This window comes from Engraulis encrasicolus, chromosome 16, assembly GCF_034702125.1.
Source record: "Engraulis encrasicolus isolate BLACKSEA-1 chromosome 16, IST_EnEncr_1.0, whole genome shotgun sequence".
Classification (NCBI taxonomy): domain Eukaryota; kingdom Metazoa; phylum Chordata; class Actinopteri; order Clupeiformes; family Engraulidae; genus Engraulis; species Engraulis encrasicolus.
This window is the reverse complement of record NC_085872.1, coordinates 19,052,866-19,072,868: the sequence shown is the minus strand read 5'-3', so window position 1 is coordinate 19,072,868 and position 20,003 is coordinate 19,052,866. Positions and strand designations below refer to the sequence as shown.

The 20,003-nt window shown below is 43.3% G+C and overlaps 1 protein-coding gene across 2 annotated transcripts in view; it reads left to right on the top strand.

Annotated features, from left to right (window-relative positions):
• usp33 (ubiquitin specific peptidase 33) overlaps positions 1-18,846 on the top strand; it is a 28,038-nt gene extending 9,192 nt beyond the window's left edge. For both annotated transcript variants that reach the window (XM_063218944.1, XM_063218945.1), the window contains exons 6-24: positions 265-373; positions 1,601-1,670; positions 3,067-3,180; positions 3,608-3,686; positions 7,308-7,770; positions 8,580-8,726; positions 9,197-9,309; positions 10,136-10,308; positions 10,906-10,976; positions 11,306-11,339; positions 11,486-11,531; positions 12,116-12,296; positions 12,789-12,915; positions 14,090-14,259; positions 14,636-14,717; positions 15,135-15,243; positions 16,803-16,905; positions 17,203-17,271; positions 17,492-18,846. In XM_063218944.1, the coding sequence (XP_063075014.1) occupies positions 265-373; positions 1,601-1,670; positions 3,067-3,180; positions 3,608-3,686; positions 7,308-7,770; positions 8,580-8,726; positions 9,197-9,309; positions 10,136-10,308; positions 10,906-10,976; positions 11,306-11,339; positions 11,486-11,531; positions 12,116-12,296; positions 12,789-12,915; positions 14,090-14,259; positions 14,636-14,717; positions 15,135-15,243; positions 16,803-16,905; positions 17,203-17,271; positions 17,492-17,649 (2,418 nt within the window). In that variant the 3' untranslated portion in view covers positions 17,650-18,846. The remainder of the gene's footprint in view (positions 1-264; positions 374-1,600; positions 1,671-3,066; positions 3,181-3,607; positions 3,687-7,307; positions 7,771-8,579; positions 8,727-9,196; positions 9,310-10,135; positions 10,309-10,905; positions 10,977-11,305; positions 11,340-11,485; positions 11,532-12,115; positions 12,297-12,788; positions 12,916-14,089; positions 14,260-14,635; positions 14,718-15,134; positions 15,244-16,802; positions 16,906-17,202; positions 17,272-17,491) is intronic.
• The last annotated feature ends 1,157 nt before the right edge of the window (positions 18,847-20,003 follow it).

The following is a 20,003-nucleotide window of genomic DNA, read 5'->3' as shown; positions in this document are numbered from 1 at the left end:
GTATTAGACTCTCATAGATTTTGATAGCGTGTGGGCTTGCATTAGAGCCAGGTGAGAAAATAGCAGGACTGTGCGAGTAGTAAATCTCAGTAAGATGAAGGAGCAGCAGCTGGGTTGTAGAGAGAAGAAGAACAGCGGGAAGAAAAGAGAAAAGAAGAGGGAGGGGAAAAGCGCACACAGAAATGGAGGTGTTGCAAAAGGGCGTAGTTTTGTTTGTAGAGCGCATGCATGCATTCATGGATGTGTTCCAACGGTTCTCCGTAGGAGAGCAGTAGAGTGCCTGGCAGCCCCACCTCCCTGAGGGTGCAGCAAGCTGGACCCTGCGAAGACATGGACATGGAGACGGAGGAGGAGGAGGAAATCCGCGCCAGAGGTAACCAACCACCACACAGCAACACGTGTCCTCATTGTCCACCACACTGTCTATATTTAGTTTAAAAAAAAAAAAGCTGCACTCTCGGGTGTAATTCTTGTAGTTTTAATCAAGTGGGTTAGCATGACCGACAGACGTTTCGGCCTAAGCCTTCTTCATTGTCAGCCATCACACTGGCTACCATGTCCTCATTGCCCGTTGACCATTCATCTGTAGGATAATGACATGCGAAAGACACAGGATTGTGTTATGGGGTGGAGGGCAGCTTGCATGGTGCACTTTTTAACCCATTGCATCACATTGTTGACTTGCGTGAATAGCAGTGTAAGACAAAGATGAGTTGCTTTTCACAGTACTTCAGATTAATAACTCTCAAGCTAATATTAATGTAATTAATTTTTTTTTTTTAACTTTTCATCCTAAAAATCACAGTCCTTGTAGTATATGCATACATTTGTTAAATTCAAGATTATTGCTTGAATGTCATTGTCACATAGTGGCAGGATATGGAATGTGTATCAGCTGCCATGTTACGCAAAACAAAAGCAGATTACTTTCCCAAAGATGTCAGTAAAGTTGTAAATGGTTTATGAAAGGAATACATTCTGAACGATGAGTCCAATCACACAACCAAGCATCACCATTAGATCTCTGCCAAATCTTGAAGTTGAGATTGAGCCAAGGGGTAAAAGACACACTAACACAGCCTGTTTCTGAACGTTGCAGACCAAGTTGACGGCACTGTCGGATATGATTAACAGCCGGGCTCAGCCAGACATTGCTGGCATTCAGACATGCATTGTTTCTCACTATGATCCTTGGCTGCAGCCTTGTGGCCTACCTCGCAATTAATTCATCAGAATGTTTACACTGCATTTGTTTGCACAACGCAGCCTGTGAGTGTTCCAAGGCAATGGTGTAGCCATCGCGTGACACAGCATTCAGATCAACATATTATTACAAGTCCATGTTTGTTTGTTGCTTGATATGAATTATTGAGGATTTTGTCTGATCAATGTGTGTCTTATTGAAGGGTGTGGTCGCCTGGTTACCACCAGACCTAATCACAAATGAGATTCAGATTGGAACTAATGTGCAAGGCAGCATGGGATTTCCCAGGCTAAGGTTGCGGGGCGCTTTTGAGTGGACCAGGGCATCATCGCCACATGTGCTGTAGCTTTTGTAATGAGCATCGTTTTCAAACGTGCTGTCATCTTTCCACTGTAGGTCTTACGGGGCTGAAGAACATTGGCAACACCTGCTACATGAACGCAGCCCTGCAGGCCCTCTCCAACTGGTGAGTGAGCATCACCGTCATCCGTTTTGTTCCTCACCTCGATCTCTCCTTCTTCAGTGCAGCACCCCCGCTGACACTCACCCCACCTCCACACCTGCCTAGTGCCTACACAGTGGCCCACACTCAATGCCAAGTTTTCTAGCCTTGCTAGGACTTGAAACACCTGGTGATTGGATACTCTGCGGAGTTCACCAAAGAGAATTCAATCACTGGGTTGCACGTCCTAGCAAAGCTAGAACACTGGGCATTGAGAAACGGTCCTCATCTCCGCTGCTAGCCCACATTGTCTACTAGATTTTCCTTACAGAAGGATTTTTTGAACTTCGGCTGTGTCAAGAAGTCAGATGAATGCTTTGGTTGTTATTGTTTTGTGGTGTCTTTTTCCTTTTTCTTCAGCGAGTGAGTGGTTATGTGCCAATTGGTGCAGTGCACCATTTAAGAGGACAGTTGAGATTGCCTTTTGCTCTGCCCTCTGGGTTTGTTAAGATCGACCTCTCACGCTCTCTCACGCTCTCTCGCTCTCGCTCGCTCTTGCTCTCCATCTGTATTTCTCTGCCTTCCCGTCCGGCTTTCACTTTCTCACTCGGTTGCTCACTGTTTCCGCTTGGGCCATCTCGGCTTTCATGAAGTTTCACTGTTCGATTTTGTCTTGAGGAATAGTCTGTGAGGGGCATGCTGTCTGGACAGGTCTTATTACAGACCCAGGCCCCCCAAGGCATCTGGCATCTGCCTCCCTGTAACCTTAGGCCACAGGCTATCTGACGTGCAGCTTCCCCCCTAATGCCCAGAGGTGCTGCATACACCAACCGAGGGCAAGTCATGTCCAGTAGAAGAGGCACCAAAATTATTATTGTTGATTGTGGATAAGCAACAAATATATATTTGGTGTGATTTAAAGGGACACTGTGCAGGGAATGGACAAAAAAGGTACTGCAACTATGTTGCTCATTGAAACTGGGCTGCCTATTGCCAAATTTGATCTTTACATGAAAGTTTACTGAGTAATAAACAAATATTTTCTAGTATGGTCCAAGTGCAGTCATTTTTGCAGCTAAAAATGGCTTTTTTGGACATTCAAAATGGCGGACCATGGAGAAAAGTGCAATTTTTCTGGACATAATGAATACTTGGAATTTGATGCTGGTGGTAAGTATTCATGAAAAAGGTAACATTAGTGAATGGGCAGCATGAATTCTGGAAATAAACAACTAAAAATCTCACACAATGTCCCTTTAAGTCTGACATTTGTGAACTGTAAATGTATGTGTTTAGGCATAAACTGGTAACTACAAATAATTGTTCATGCAAGCTCTACACAGAGAGGAAGAGGAAGAGATTTGTTATAGCTGTCTTGGCACACTGAAGACGGATGTCTCTCCCTCCTCTTTTTCCACAGTCCTCCATTGACCCAGTTCTTCGTGGAGTGCGGGGGCCTGGTGCGGACTGACAAGAAGCCAGCCCTCTGCAAGAGCTACCAGAAGCTGGTCGCAGACCTGTGGCACAAGAGCAAGTATGTGAACTGAAGGTCCTTTATGTAGTAAAGTTATGGGGTGCATTCCAATATGCAGACTTCTGTCCGTCCGTCCTTCATTGCTTACTTGCCTGCTTGTAACCTCATGATGACATCACTAATGACAGAAAATTAATTCAATATCTTGCAAAATAACAATTCTATTGTCATTTCCTCATTTGCAATTGGGATGGTGAATGAACAGCAGTCCTCCAAAATTGTTGTGGCTAGGCTTACAGCGGGGAAACTTTATAATTTTCTGCATGGAGATGGGGAGTCTGCAACATGCGAGGCCGCAAGCACAAGTGGATGATGGAAGTCTGCATATTGGAATGCATCCATGGTCATTTGTGGGTCACCTGTTTGCGCAGTGCACTCCTGCAGGACATGCTTATAATCTCGGGGGGCTGTTTGTTTTTTCCCACAGGCCCCCATATGTTGTGCCGACAAATCTGTTTCAGGGAATCAAGGCAGTCAATCCCATGTTTAGAGGATACTCCCAACAGGTTTGTTGTCTATTCCAATGTATTGATAGTATTGCAATACAGTAATTGTTCATTAATTTTAGTTACAGAACAGTTCTTGCTTTTCAGTTGGAACCCTACCTCTGACCTTTCACCACAGCTGTTTTTGTCTCGCACAGTATTACAGTTCAAGTATAGTGAGTGACCATGTTGATGTATTTATTTGCTGTAGGAACTGGATGCTAGAACATGCAACTGTTTTGCCCTTTAATGTAGTTGCACAGCAATGGCAGCTACAGCAGGCTGTGCTAATGCCCTTGAAATGCCTGAGTTAAGCATCCTCATTCAGCACCACTCTGTGCAATCACTCAGCCAGACACACTCAACACTATCTCCTTTTGCTGTGTGGTTCAAGAAGTTGACTCAAGTTCATATCAGCCCTCTCAAGGAGGAAACGTCTCAACCAACCAACATTGAGCCATGGACACACACACACACACACACACACACACACACACACACACACACACACACACACACACACACACACACACACACACACACACACACACACACACACACACACACACACACATGTGCTGACACAGACACACAAAACCCTCACTCATATAGAAAGTGGAATCATGAGAAGTTCTCTTAACGGTTTTCCTTGTAAAAGACAGCATCTACTGCTTCTATTTTGAGAGCTTGTTCCTTCTTGCCCGACTCCATCTGGGCCAGGGCCATTTAGCAGAGTGCTGCGTGGTGGCGCATGATTTAAGGCTGGCCACCTCTCTCTCTGCATGCATCAGGTTTTCACCGCGGCCGACACTGGTGAATATTTATTGGTCATGCCTCAGCGGAGCGGCCAGACATTTGCAGTCTCGACGAATAAGATTGGAGTTTGTAGCAGTACAGACTGCTTCGCAGGGGAAAAAAAAACATAGTGTCCGTGGTGATAGTGATGAGGGAGGGACCAGAGCATACGAAACGGGAAGAGAGTGAGTGAGAACGCGAGCAGATGTGTTAAACCCATACTGCCAGTCATTCCTCTCAGAGGCCCTCTCAGAGGGGCAAGTCACCCATCCATCACAGGAGTTGGAGGGTGAAAGGGGGAGGTTTTTTCTGCATACGTCTTGTGCGCAGGGTTTGTCTGTGCTGTACAGGGATATCTGTGAAGAACCACTAGTGGTCTCCAATTATTTTTCCACAAAGGCCGAATTATGTTGCACAAATCGCCCGACCGTATGGCCACAGATAGCGCGCACCTGCAGTTGAGGACGATATTATTAGCCCCCCTCCTGAAATTAGACATTTCTCTTGATTTCTCAGTAAGAATGACCATTATTAACCATTTCTGTTATTCTGGAAACAAATACACTGATGGAGATAATGTTCAATGAGTTGAATTTGGATTTTTCTATTGTTACGATGAGTTTAAACAAAAAAGGGCAAAAATGACAAGGACAAAATTATTAGCCCCCTGATCATTAATAGTCAATATGGCGCCATTTATGAACCAAAACTGACAACAGGCTCTGATAAGTTGCTACCTAGGTTAGCACATGCCCCACTAGGGATTTTGGCCCATTTCTTCACTGCAAAGTGTTCTAGCTGGTCCAAATCGCATGGATGCTGAGCATAGACGTTAAACACAGACTCTCAGTGGGATTGAGGACTGGACTATGAGCGGGTGATTCCAATATCATGGTTTTAGTGTCCTTGAAGAACCTCTGAACTAATCTAAATGTATGCTTTGGGTTACAATGTTGTTGGAAGACCCAGCAATCCAGATTCAGACCCAGACTCCCTGTGTCTGAGGCTGAATAACAGACTAAACTTGATGCCCCACCACTATGTGTAACTGTGGAAACTGCTAAGCCTCATTAGACCAAAGAAGCATTTGACACCTGCCCAGATGATTGTTATTGACCTGGCCTCGCCTGGAGTTTTTCCCCCACCAAGAAAGACAGTTGTTAGGGCTTGTCATCATATTGGGCTTTGGGGCCATCATCACAGAAGAACCCCTTTACTAAAGGCAGTGCATATCAGAGTGTTATTGAGCTTTGCCTGTGAACATTTGAAAGTCAAAAATGAGTTTTGAACGTCTCTGCTTTCATCTGATGATATTCAATTGCACCTGCTTTGATGCATGAATTCTGCTTCTGTCAGGTGAAGAAAGGGATAGGCCATGAATCGTTATAAGATGGTTTCCACAATTAAACATGGTGGTGGATGCATCATTCTGTGGCAGCCTCAGCCACAGGAAACCTTGTTTGGGTGTACGGCACCATAAAAACTGAAAATTATGATAGAATGTGGAAAGTGACCTTGCAAAAATATGCTCATAGAGGGAGCTAAGATCTTCACTGGATCTTTCAATAAGATAATAACCCAAAACTTGGATCCAAAATAGTTCAAATGTTCTTCAAAGATACTAAAACCATGGTCATGGAGTGGTTCAGACCTCAATCCTTTAGATAGTATTTGAAGAGTGCTGAAAATGAATGTCCATCCTCAACATCCATGCAATTTGGACCAGCTTAACTATTTGCGATGAAAAAAATGGACCAAAATCCCTGGTAGGACATGTGCCAACATAGTTAACAACTAATCAAAGTGCCTGGTGTCAATGTTTGTTCATAAATGGCACTGTATTGACTATTAATGATAAGGGGGCTAATAATTTTGTCCTTGCCATTTTTACACTTTTTTGTTTAAACTCATTGTGAAAATGGAAAAGTCCAAATTTAACTTATTGGATACTATCTCCATGGTGTATTTGTTTCCAGAATAACACACATTTATTAATAATGATCATTCTCAATGATCAATGAAGAGATATGTCTAATTTCAGGAGGGGGGCTAATAATATCGTCCTCAACTGTATGTTTTCATTTGTTCCAACCTCATGGTGGGCCAAATGCTTGCCATGCCCGGGCCGGATCAGGCCCGCGGGCCGCCATTTGGAGCCCACTTCTGTACAGTTCTAGCATGCAGGGCAGGCAGGGATGCGGATGGGAGTCTGGAGACATGTGTGCTCATGTAGAGGACCTCTTTCACACCATTGCATCAGCGTCTGTAAGGGTGTCTTGGTTGAGGAGGCATCACCATTGAGGTACTCTGAAAATGTGAAGGGAACATGTCTGTCAGGTCATCTACTTAGATTTCACTGATGCTCCTTTCATACAGCAGCTTTCTCGGTTCTGCTTGTCAGATATCAAGTTAAAAGCAGATAAATAAGCAAACACAATCTGCTGTGACTGTGGTATATCCTTTGTGGAAACCAGTGGTTTGTTATGGCCTTTGAAAACTGTGAAGATCAAGGCAGAGCCAGGGAATTAAACTGGGTATTTGTTTGCCTTTTATGTTGAAATATTGTGAGGTGTTTACATGAAATTTTCAAAGCGGAATTAACCTTTTTTCAGAATTAAAGTTAGAGTTAATTCTGAATTAAATGTCTCATGTAAACGTAGCTAATCGCTATGTTAGTAGATCAATCAGTAATTCCATTCAGCAGTATTGTGCATCTCAACTCACTTGATGCAACAACCACCACCTTAAAAAAAATATTTACGAGTAAAAAGTGGTCAGTCCTATTCTGAGTGAAAAACATGAATCTTACACCAGTTTGTGCATGTGTGCATCTTTACTGAATCACAGGACTCCCAGGAGTTCCTCCGCTGCTTGATGGACCAGCTGCACGAAGAACTGAAAGAGGCGCTCCCCGAGCCGGACGACCAGAATGGCTCCGTACTGGCCATGGACGAGGGCCTGGCCGAGGACAGCAGCAGCGACAGCCGCAGCCAGCAGTCTGACAACGACTTCCAGTCCTGCGAGTCGTGCGGCAGCAGTGAGCGGGCCGACAGCGAGGCGGCCGCGGGAGACCCCGGTGCTGCCAACACGGCAGGGGTCGAAGGGCAGCACTGCCCAGACGAGCCCAACGAGGCGGAGCTGCTCATCCCGGATGAGGCCCAGGCCAACCGGCATTGGCAGAAGGAGAAGAACCTCATCAACGACCTGTACCGCGCCGGCTCCCAGACCGACCTGGACAAGGACGTGGACACAGCCAGCGAACACACGCCCATCATCAGCAGCCAGGGAGCCATCAAGAGCCGAAACTCAGGTACCAGACACGCAGACACAAAGGCCTTGACCATTACAACACGCAGACACACACACACACACACACACACACACACACACACACACACACACACACACACGGCCATCATCAGCAGCCAGGGGGCCATCAAGAGCCACAACTCAGGTACCGGCCACAAGGCCACAAAGGCCTTGACCATTACCACACACACACACACACACACACACACACACACACACACACACACACACACACACACACACACACACACACACACACACACACACACACACACACATTTCTGTGTGCCCTCTATTATGCGGTTCTTGATTTTGTCCTTTTTGTCTTTGCTTAAACTGGTGTGTTTGGGGCCATGCAATTTTTATTGATGATATTTTATAAATGTATAACTAACTAATGTGATTACATTGCACTGTAGTATGTACAGTGCTGCTTGAAAGTATGTGAACCCTCCAGACATGGTCAATGTTTTTATTTTTAAAAAAAAGTTTCATGTTTTAGGCTACATAAACAAGTTCCACTAAACAAGTACAATTGATTAAACGTATGTCTAAAATGTCATACTTGGCAAAACTGGTGACAATGCAATAAGAAAATAATGGTAAAGCAACAAACATCTGAACTGCTCAAGGGGTTCACATACTTTCAACCAGCGCTGTATCTAATATCCATCTATACATCCTCATCACTGTTTGTGACTGGTCACTCATGTTTCTTATCTCTGTGCTGATACCACCACAACCAAGTGTTCTTCTACAGCGGCTGTGACATTTGACATGACGTTGACACTTCCTTGACCTATGTTTCAGAGGGGTGTCCTGAGTCACAGATCACCTCCACGAGCAACATGCGCCCCCACAGCCCTAGTCCCTCTGATGCCATGCTGCCCAAGATCTCCAGCAGCCCGCCCAAATCAACAGCTGTGTGGCCCGGCATCACCACGACTCACAAAAAAGGTCATTACAATTCCTCCCTTATTCATGTCCCGCTTTCCATGATTTGTAATTCGAATCAAATATAGCAGGTAGTGGGCTTCACTCAGGTTTCTTGATTAATTTCGAGGGTGCTGGCCCAAATAAAATACTTGGAATCAAAGAGAAGGGGGCACACCTTGCATCAAACTGTTTTCTTATTTTTTGTGCACAGACGCGTTTCGGCATGTGCCTTCCTCAGTGTGCAACTGTGCACACTGAGGAAGGCACACGCCGAAACACGTCTGTGCACAAAAATAAAGAAAACGGTTTGATGCAAGGTGCGCTCCCTTCTCTTTGATTCTCCTTTTTTTCCCCAAACCAAATATTGAAGTGTCTGTTACTGTAAACCTGTGCCATGTATTTGTCTTCTCTAATTTTGAACCAAATATTGAAGTGGCTGCGCTCATTGATCTTTCTGTAAGTAATGTGCCTGTGTTGTGTTTGTTTTGCAGTGCCCATGTTTGCCCCAGCTAAGAGCAGACATCAGAGAAAATACCGCAGCGTAATCTCAGACATCTTTGATGGCACTATTGTCAGCTCGGTGCAGTGTCTGACCTGCGACAGGGTAAGTCCCCTCCCCTACTTTACTGCAACTACCCCTTATGATTATTATTATTATTCATCAGGGCTCTAAATTAACACCAGCCAACCGGCCAAATCAGTTTGACTGGTAGAAAAGACCCATTTACTAGCCACTTTCACCCAAAAATGAGTGTGTGTTTGGCTAGTAAGATAAACATCGACTAGCCATTTTGGCAGGTGGTGACAAAAATGTAGAGCCCTGTTATTTATACATGTTACTGTTAGTTTCTAGAACACAGACTTTCCTAAACATATGTTTCGGGCATTTGTTATTAAAGATTTGAAGAAAAGGCCAGACTTGTCTGGACGGCTGCAGCAGTAGCAATAATGACCACGTTTAAATGCGGACACACCATGTCACTGCATTGTCAGATTAAATGCCCACTGCCTAAGCCTTGTTGCCTTGTCACTGTGTTATTAGCATTGTACTGTATTCTGGTGTAATATAGATGTCCAGATGGAGAGCTTTGTGATTCTCAGCAGAGGCTTGGGAAGGCAGCTTGGGATGCATCATGACGCACATTTCCTTCAAATGAAAGCAATTCCTGAGGTTGTTTCTGTCCTGAAATTTCACTCAACAGTCTAACTCTCTTTCTCTCTTTCTCTCTTTCTTTCTCTCTCTCTCTCTCTCTCTCTCTCTCTCTCTCTCTCTCTCTCTTTCTCTCTTTCTCTCTTTCTTTCTCTCTCTCTCTCTCTCTCTTTCTTTCTCTCTCTCTCTCTCTCTCTCTCTCTCTCTCTCTCTCTCTCTCTCTCTCTCTCTCTCTCTCTCTCTCTCTCTACCCCCCCTGTTCTACTCTTCCCTGCCTCAGGTGTCGGTCACCCTAGAGAACTTCCAGGATATCTCGCTGCCCATCCCGGGTAAGGAGGACCTGGCCAAGCTGCACTCATCCTCCCACCAGACGGCCCTGGTGAAGGTGGGCTCGTGCGGAGAGGCCTACGCGCCACAGGGCTGGATCGCCTTCGTCATGGAGTACATCAAGAGGTGAGGCTCGGGTTCAGCACTGCCCCTCGATTGGGGTTTTCTTACAGTCAGTTGGAGAATGAGGTGTATAGTGAAGCGTCTCCGCATAGATAGTGGCACAAGTCTTCGTATTTTCTCCGGCGCATAGTTTTATTTTTCTGCTTTTACAATACACATGCTGCACTGTATGTGTCATGCATGCCTTATGTTTATGTAGGAAGCGTAAAGCCATGTGAAATATATGTAGGAAGGCAATTGGGAGAGACAAGAGTGTCAAATAATTACATATAAATAAGATACTGTGAATCTCTGCCAACCAAGTGGGCTGGTGTTGAAGGAGAGCACCACGCCATGAAGAGAAATGTTTTGAACCCATGCATGAATTTATATGTGCAAATGAGACTGCTGTTGCACTGGGTCTCATGCGATTAGCATTTTGGCAATTGGCAAAGCTTTAGGACCAATGAGAGAAAAATTATGCAAGATCCAAGTTGGCCTATTTAGCTATTTTCATTTAGTAGTTTGTTAATAAGTTGTAGACGTGCCTGTTGAACGTTGTTATAAATGCTGATCTGGGTGTTTGTGTGTACCTAATGTCAAACTTGTCCTCTCTGCTAGTTGGTTCTGGGGACCTGTTGTAACTCTACAAGACTGTCTGGCCGCTTTCTTTGCCAGAGATGAACTGAAGGGTGAGATGACTTAATACCACTTTAATTTGATCAAAAACAGTCAGAGCCCTAAATTAACTTTTTTTCCACCACCACCAGCCAAAAAATGCTAGTAGATGTTAAACTTACTAGCCAACACACACTCACTAATGGATCAAGGTGGCTACTAAGTTGGTCTTTTCTATCAGCAAAACTGAAATTTCATGAGCATTTGGCCTGTTGGCTGGTGTTAATTTAGAGCCCTGGAAACGGTGTGTTGAAACTTCTCCCTCTGTGCTTACATCACTTGTTAATGACATCCGACTGGCATGCTAAACTCTAACTCCACTTCTATGTTTATATTTTCCCAGGAGACAATATGTACAGCTGTGAAAAATGCAAGAAGTAAGTACTGCAGGCAATTGATCCACACAACACCAAGTCATGCACATTATGAGTGTGTGCTGTGTACTGAGTAGAGGTGAAAGACCCTTTTTGTGGTCGCATATTAACCAAGAACCGTGAAATGTGTGTTTCTGTCCCCCCCTCAGGTTACGGAACGGGGTCAAGTTCTGCAAAGTGCAGAGTCTGCCGGAGGTAAGAGGCCAGCAAATGGCTCAGTCAGCCCATCACAAGCCAGGGGTGCATTTCTCGAAACCCAAGTTGCTTACCACATTAGATACTTTGTCGTTTTCAATGCATTTTCCCATTGGCAACTACCGAAGTTGCTAACAGGCTAGCAACTTCTCTTTTGAGAAATGCACCCCAGATTTCCTCAGCAGCACCCTCCCGCCCAGCCACACAGAAAATATGAATTGGCAGGCTGATCGGAACAGTTTTGAATTCCAAATAGTTGCAATGCGCAAAACTGACTGATATCTTACCAAATTGGTGGTTTTAGCCTCAGGAGCTATTAGATACGCTTGTTGCACTAGCACTGACTCAGCGTAAGAAGGGAAATGCCACGGTGCCGAGGAGGGGCTTCTAGTACCTTGGGTTTCTAGGCCACTCTTTGATACTGCGTCGCTGACTTCACATTAATTTACCATGCTTTTATAACGACAGTGCCATCAGAAGTGGCAGGTTTTAGATATGATTAATACTGTGAAGACTCATTGGCCCATTGAAACTATATCCTTTCGTCTATTTTCCCCCTTCCTGGTCCCCCTTTCTCTCTGCAGATTTTGTGCATCCATCTGAAGCGCTTCAGGCACGAGCTGATGTTCTCGACCAAGATCTCGACGCACGTCTCCTTCCCCCTGGAGGGTCTGGATCTGCAGCCCTTCCTGGCCAAAGACTGTGCTGCACAGACCAGCACCTACGACCTCCTGTCTGTCATCTGCCATCACGGCACCGCCAGCAGTAAGTCCCAACACACACACACACACACACACACACACACACACACACACACACATACACGATTCTTGACGTCGAGTGTAGCTACAGATGTTTGGACTGTTTCTGGATGATTTATTTTTAAACGTGTAATGGATGTATGGGGGAGTGTAGTGAAGGTAGAGATGGCGTCCGCGCCTTTGTCTTACTTGAGAAGTTTTGCTCGGTGCGTAATTCCAAACAAAATGCTGTGTGAAGAAAAAGGAGTCGCACACAGGAGCTTGATGCTGTTCAGTGAAACTGTATTAAAAGCTGAAAAATAAAGAGAAGCCAAAACAAAAAGTGGGATGCAAACGTTTCGGGTCTAGCCCAGGAGGAGTATAGTGGAATATTTTTTGAATCAGACTATTTATTTGCCCTGCTTTGGTGTGCCATCATTGCCTTGTCATCCTATTGTGGAAATGCAATTGTACAGATACCAACCGAATATGTTTTTGTGGCACCTTGTGTTTATAGGTGGACATTACATTGCTTACTGCCGGAACGACACAAACAACTTGTGGTACGAGTTTGACGACCAAAGCGTCACGGAAGTTTCAGAGTCGTGTGTCCAAAACGCTGAGGCCTATGTATTGTTCTACAAGTAAGTCAACCCTTCACCACTAGTTGCATGTTTTCTGTACAGTTAGCAAAATATCCTTTGAACAACTGAACAAATGAATTCAGAAATGCTGCAAAAGAAGAATGCAAGTGCCAGTGTGCTCTCTATTTGTTGACCAATGCATTTTTTGATTGGCTGTCTTGAATTCAATACACATTGTGCTGTCCAGATATGTTGTTCTATCGGGGGCTTTGTCAAAGCATGCATATGCTGTACGTTAAGACTTCCATCCATATAGTGTATCATCTCAGCCTTTCAAATAGGGTGTGATTAATGAACAGGCTAACGGCAATGGCTCGTTGCTAACTGATAACAGTGTTGTTGAATCGCTTTGGGCCAAATGGCCTGCATTCAAACTGAGTCGGAAATTAGACCAACAGTGATGATTGGAAAGTGGGTGGGCCCCTTTGAAGCTTTACGTGATTCTTACCATAGCAGAGGAGAATAGAGCCATGTTGTGTGAAATGTGTGGGTGTGCTTCTTGGTCCATGATACATGGTACTTGGCCATGGTGTCTGTGCTTTTTCAGTGGGTTTTTGACAGCAGCTCTAAAGGTTGTCAATAGTGGTTGTGTGGGATGATGCCTGGTAGAGGTGTTTATGTAGAAGTGTTGAGCTGAGGCAGTAGCTATATGAATGTATATTAGCCTGCAGGCTGCAGCCAAATGGTGCACATGTAACATTATGTTTGGCTGAATGCTTCAATTGAAATGACTATGTGGATTTCATGTACCGGTATGCTATATTCATCTGTCTGTGTGCAGTGAAATGGTATGCACATGTACACGGGAAAACGTGTGTGTGTGTGTGCGTGTGCGTGTGCGTGTGCGTGTGCGCGTGTGCGTGTGCGTGTGCGTGCGCCCAGTTGCCATCACCATTTAACCCTTTGACGCCTAAGGCACCTGCACCCTTTTTTAAGAAAAGCTGCCCTCAGTCTATAAAAACCTAAATATCTCAGCTTCTGAAGCACATACAAATATGCGCCAAGTTGCATTTTAATGCTAAGACCCCCATCTTTCATTAGAATGTGTTCATTCATCTCAAACAAAGAGAGAATGTTGCATAATGCAGCTCCAGGCGCCGGCACCAATGTTGCGCAACGCAACATCAGGCATCAATGGGTTAAACACCTATCTGTTGCATGCGTGTTGTCACAGGAAGAGTAACGAGGAGGCGTTGAAGGAGCGGCGGCGGGTCAACAGCCTGGTGAGCCTGATGGAGCCCAGCCTGCTGCAGTTCTACGTCTCACGTCAGTGGCTCAACAAGTTCCGCACCTTCGCAGAGCCGGGTCCCATCTCCAACAACGACTTCCTCTGTGCTCATGGTGGTACGTCGAACACTGCTCACCTTTTATTTGCTCTCTCTCCTAATCAGACACTTTACAGTGGGCTATACTTTATTTTTGTCCAATTATCCTTGTTTTCTGGTAGGCCCACAGCTCGACAGAGTGCTACTGGGCCACCACTTTTTGCTTTACAATTGAGCTGTGTCGTGCCTATTCGAAAAGCAAAAAGTGACGGCTGAGTTGCGCTGTGTCGAGCTGTAGGCCTACCAGAAAAACGGCAGTGGAAAAGAGGCACTTGTCAGTCTATTTAGCCATAGCTCAACAGGTCCGTTGTTTGCTTTTGGATAATACGTGTACATTGGATGTCCTGCTGTGTGACATTATGATGCTAATCATAGTGTTTCCTGTCCTCTTCCAGGGGTGCCGCCGCATAAAGCATCTTTCATTGACGACCTGGTGGTGATGCTGCCTCAAAATGTCTGGGACCATCTCTATAGCCGGTAAGAATTTGTGAAAATATATTGTATGTATTTCCTAGGGGATATTTTCCATTTGAGGTGGAGGTTACATAATTCTGCAATTTTCAGAATTGAGATTATGCTTCAGCAGTAATACAATTTTATTTGATATATATTTACTAGATATGTCAATAATTTTGGAAGGCTTTCTAGCTTAGTGTACTATCTGTGGTTTAATCATATGTAAATGTGATGTTCAGGGCATGTTTCTAACTAACCCTACTTTGCATCTGCACTTGTTGTTCTGTATATTTCCTGTGCACTTTGTATTTGCCAGTGATGTTAGCTATGATTATGTCCTCAATTGTAAGTCGCTTTGGTTATAAAGTGTCTGCCAAATGCAATGCAATGCAATGTAATGTTTGTGTGGTATTTAAGGACTGTTATTCACACATCCAGGTACGGAGGAGGGCCTGCTGTCAACCACTTGTATGTCTGCCACACCTGTCAGATGGAGATAGAGAAGTTGGAGAAAAGACGCAAGAATGAGCTGGACATATTTGTCCGGGTAAGGCACTTTTTTTGTCATCTAAAACGACTCTCGATAGTGCAAAATTTTGAGGAGAGCATTGCTTTAAGTTAGCTGAAAGTGTCCTTGAGCAAGGCACTGCTCGGGTGATTCTTGCTTGGCACCTTCCTTCCATGACAGTCTTTGTAGCTGGTCTATGCATGTGTGTGTGAATGGGTGAATATGAGGCATTTAATGTAAGCACTTTGGGGAGAATAAGTTGTATAAATGCAATCCATTCACTACCATTTTACCATTCACTAGTCCTCTTTAATTCACATAAGCAAATGTTCTGAGTTTTAGTCTCGGGTCCCAGCCTTGAGCGAAAAGGCATAACATTATGCAGAGGGAAAAATGAGGACAGGTTATGTTGTTGACTTCAGGTGGATTTATCTTCAAGTCAAAGTGGCAAGGTTGAAAAATGTTTGTAATGGTAATTTGGGTACCACAAAAAACTCCAAGTTGTGGTGAGAAAAGGTCTACAATACAAATATAATCCTTGCCTTCACACAGAGAATTACCAGTTGACTTCAGATGTAAAAAGGTCAGCATTTATACTCAAATGGAACTGAAGAACGTTTCCTGTTAAGGGTCTTAACATGCTATCGGTAGCAAAAAATGCATTGATTACATTTGCAAAGCCAAGATATCAAGACAGGCTTCTTGCATCAAAGTAGACAGTATTTTGGTACCACTAACAGGACTTCCTCTCTTTGCATTGCAAATTGCAAGCCACCTTTATTCCAAGGTCAATGAAATGCTGTCCATATTAAAATAAAATCGCCTCAAAATAGTGTATATTTTGAAGTTACAATATCTCTCCAGCTGAGTTGTTTCAGGTCCGTGGCTATTCCTGTCTTTTCTACAAAATATCTTCCAATATATGTTGCATTTTTGTGGGGTACAAACAGTAGGCAAAGATATTGAACTGAACGATTTTTGTTCAAATGTTCTGATTTGGTTGTCACTATTACATTCTACTAAATGTAACTGTTCACACACACACACACACACACACACACACACACACACACACACACACACACACACACACACACACACACATAGAGTATAACCCACCGGGACACAAGCCTTTAAAAGAATGACTGAATATTTACATGATTGTGAGCACATGAAGTATGCTACAATGGTGTGACCTTGCGCCGTAAAGTGCCATAGCCTGTAAGGGACAGTTACAGTATGTCTTATGCCTGCTTATGGGGGCCGTGGATATACTGTACTGTAGGGTAGCTTCACAGGTTTTCATAATCAGAACGTAGTGATACAAACACATTCACTGTCAGGAACACGAGGATTTCACACAAACAAATGAATCACAGATGGGAGATTACAAGCATTGACATGTTGAATAGGTCATCATTGTAACTGAGAAAAAGGAAAATATATATATAGTAGTATGGAGACTGCTCTACATGTTGCACTTTCTGTTATTTCCCCCTCCCTTATGCAGTCCCTAGGGCACACCTGACGTCTTGTTTCTCCTCTTTCTCTCTTATTTTCTCCTCCTCTCTCCGTCTGCCTCCCTTCCCTTCTTATAGCTGAATAAGGCATTCCAGGAGGAGAAGTCTGCTGTGGTCATTTACTGCATCAGCATGCAGTGGTTTCGCGAGTGGGAGAGCTTTGTCAAAGGCAAAGACAGTGGTAAGTCCTGCACTGTTCTGCACTGCACTGCACTGCACTGCACTGCTTGGGCTTGACAGTGCCCCTGCTTTCATTTATCCACTGTCTTCCTTTTACCCCATGATGGTTATTGAAAGGGGGGTATACTTCAGTAATATTTGAAGCACCCAGTACATCAGTGGCTGATAAACCATTTATTTCAGAAACCTTGTTTGTGTCGATTGCACTTTTCAATTTTATAAACTGCAGCATGTACAGTACAGTGGTTATACCATTGATTATTTCTTACTCTCGATATTCCACAATTCTTCCTCTTAGAAGTTCCAGGGCAAATTGACAACTCCAAGATTGCAGTGAACAAGAATGGCCACATCACGCTTAAACAAGGTAAGTGAAATAACACTATAAACTATAAACAATATAAAAACATCAAACTATTAAATATCTAATGGAAAAATAGTGGTTACTAGTTAGGTAAAAAAATCTACATCTTGTTGAACCCTATCACATACTGCTATGGCTAATGTAATTCGCTAAGTACGAGATGTGCACACGGCCAAAATGAAAACATAACGAAGCCTGACGCTTTGTCCTTCTCTGTTGGTAGGCGCCGACTCCGGACAGATTTCCGAGGAGACGTGGAACTTCCTCCATTCCATCTATGGCGGCGGACCGGTTGTGACCATGAGGTCCAGTGTAGGGCATCAGGAGACGGAAGCCTCCCAGGCAGAGGAGAAGATTGAGGTGGAGACACGCACAGTCTAGCCCAGATCCCCTGCCTCTGCCTTCCTCCTACTACCGATCATTCCCTAGCATAGGACACAACACCTGATCACATTCTCACAAGAAAAGGAAAACGGAAAAAGGACTTTTTTTTGCACTTGACTTTTTTTATTAATTATTATTATTATTATTATTATTATTATTATTATTATATATTATTATTTGTGTCCAAAGCTGCATCTGCTTGTATGACCCACCTCATGCTATCATGAATCCTGTCTCTTGACTGATCTCCTCGGACTGCTGAAGAAGAATCTGGTGAAGATCAGAATCGCACTGGTGAATACTGTCAAACTGTCGGGTTGTGTCTGTTAAAAAAAAAATTAAGCATTTTAATTTTCCTGTGTGCAGCTGAAGACTTGACTGATTTGCGACAGTTTTCCTTTCCATGATCAAATAGCTGAAATGTCAACCTTAATGTTCTTGTGTAATTGAATACAGTTAAAAAATTACAATGCATCTGTAGATAATGGTCCAGGTACTCCTTCCATACTCTAAAGTGTCGTTGTAGTGAGTGAACAAAGAAGGAAGCTCTTGTTTTGCAATTGTGATGAGCAAAATCAAAAAGGTTAAGGGATAATAAGTACTTACAAAGTAGTCTCAGGAAAGATTTTTTTTTACTGTACTGTAGACTCAATGCCGCATGCTATCACTAATGTCTGATCTGTATTTGAATGTACCTGTACTTAAAAAGTATGATGAGTTTCTGCGCTAAATGTTATTTATCCCAAATGGGTGTGACTTAATATAATGTTTATAGATTTTTGTAGAAAATGTTTGGCAAGCCAAAATCGGTGAACATGCATGCTTAACAGGGAAATGTTGGCACACTGCTATAATGGCAGATATGACCTGGCCATGTTAAATTCAGTGAAAAGTCGCATGCACATGCAAAAAAAAAAAAAAAAACGTATGGAGCACACACATTTGCACCTCAGCTAAAAGACATCCACATAATACTACCGGGCCTTTTGAACATATTACTTTGGCTATATCTATTGGCTAAATTAATGCATATGAATTTGCTGAAGGCCATAAATTGTCAATGTTATGACTGGAAAGATGATCAGAATGCCACTTGTACAAGGGGAAGAATGCAAACAGAAGTTTCTCAAATGATGATTTGTTTGTCATTGTTATATTTTTCTTGCTGGATTACATTAAATGCAAAGAAATTGATCACGTGTACGGACTTGTGGCCAGATGTGTGTTTTCATCATAGCCTACTCTGTTCTCATATTGGAGGTACAGTATTTGTATCACCTTTCAAGGTTGCATCTCCCGTATCCCTCTCAAGGTTGCATCCCTGGTTTAACGTGAGCAACCTGCTTACCTTTATCAGCACTGCCGTATCATTCCGTCTCTCAATTAACCCATTAGTCAATACATTTTCTTCCAGGTGTTGGAATACAGCTAAGTTTCCATCTTTAATTAAATGTTAACCTCACAATGCAAATATGCGCGCGCGCATAAGCTACAGCTTGGTTATTCTAGTGATTGAAACATAAGCGGAGCGCTGAAAATATTAGAACTATACCAAATTTGTGAAAAGTAGTACTGTAACAATCCCACAGTTTAACACATTTGGAAACAACAATAAAGGTCTTGGTTAGAGAATGGCAGCAAGCGCAGTGTCTGTTCAAGCGCACAATACAATCTTGGCTGAAGCGAAAAATGTAGGGTGAACTAAGGTAATTTGGGACATCAGCCAAATTGGGACAAATAAGGTTTTGGGTTGTTTCCTTTCTAAATATTAGCAGCCAATCACAAAATGGGATGTAATATTGTTACTGCAAATGTCATGTATAAAGAAAAATAATTTTATTTAGTGTTAAGTATCATAAAAGGAATGAGCAAAGGTTTGAAGTGACAGTGGATCCAACACTTGTCAGTTGAGCTAGCTGACATGTCGATTACGCTATCAGATCACAAGGATATTATGGCTGAATTAGTGATTATATGGTACAAAATATGATTGAAATATATGTTGTTTTACTAAAGGTTTAATTCAATATCAAAACATTTAGACATTTGTCTTTACTTTATTAAGGAGACATAATTTTAGTAAGTATAGTGGAGTGAGCTAATTTGGGACAATATTTTAAGCTAAAATGGGACAGTTTTCTCATAGCAACAGAATGGGCTTCTGTTAGCTGTTAGCATAGCATATTAGCACGCCATAGGCCTGTATTGTAATATGCATCCCACATGCTAATGGACATGGCCATAGTCTCACATGCCCTACTCCTTCAATATTCTCTTGAAATGGAAATGTTTCAGGGATGTTATACCATTTTTTAGATAGTGAAGATCCTAGTCTACTGTTAACAAGAGAA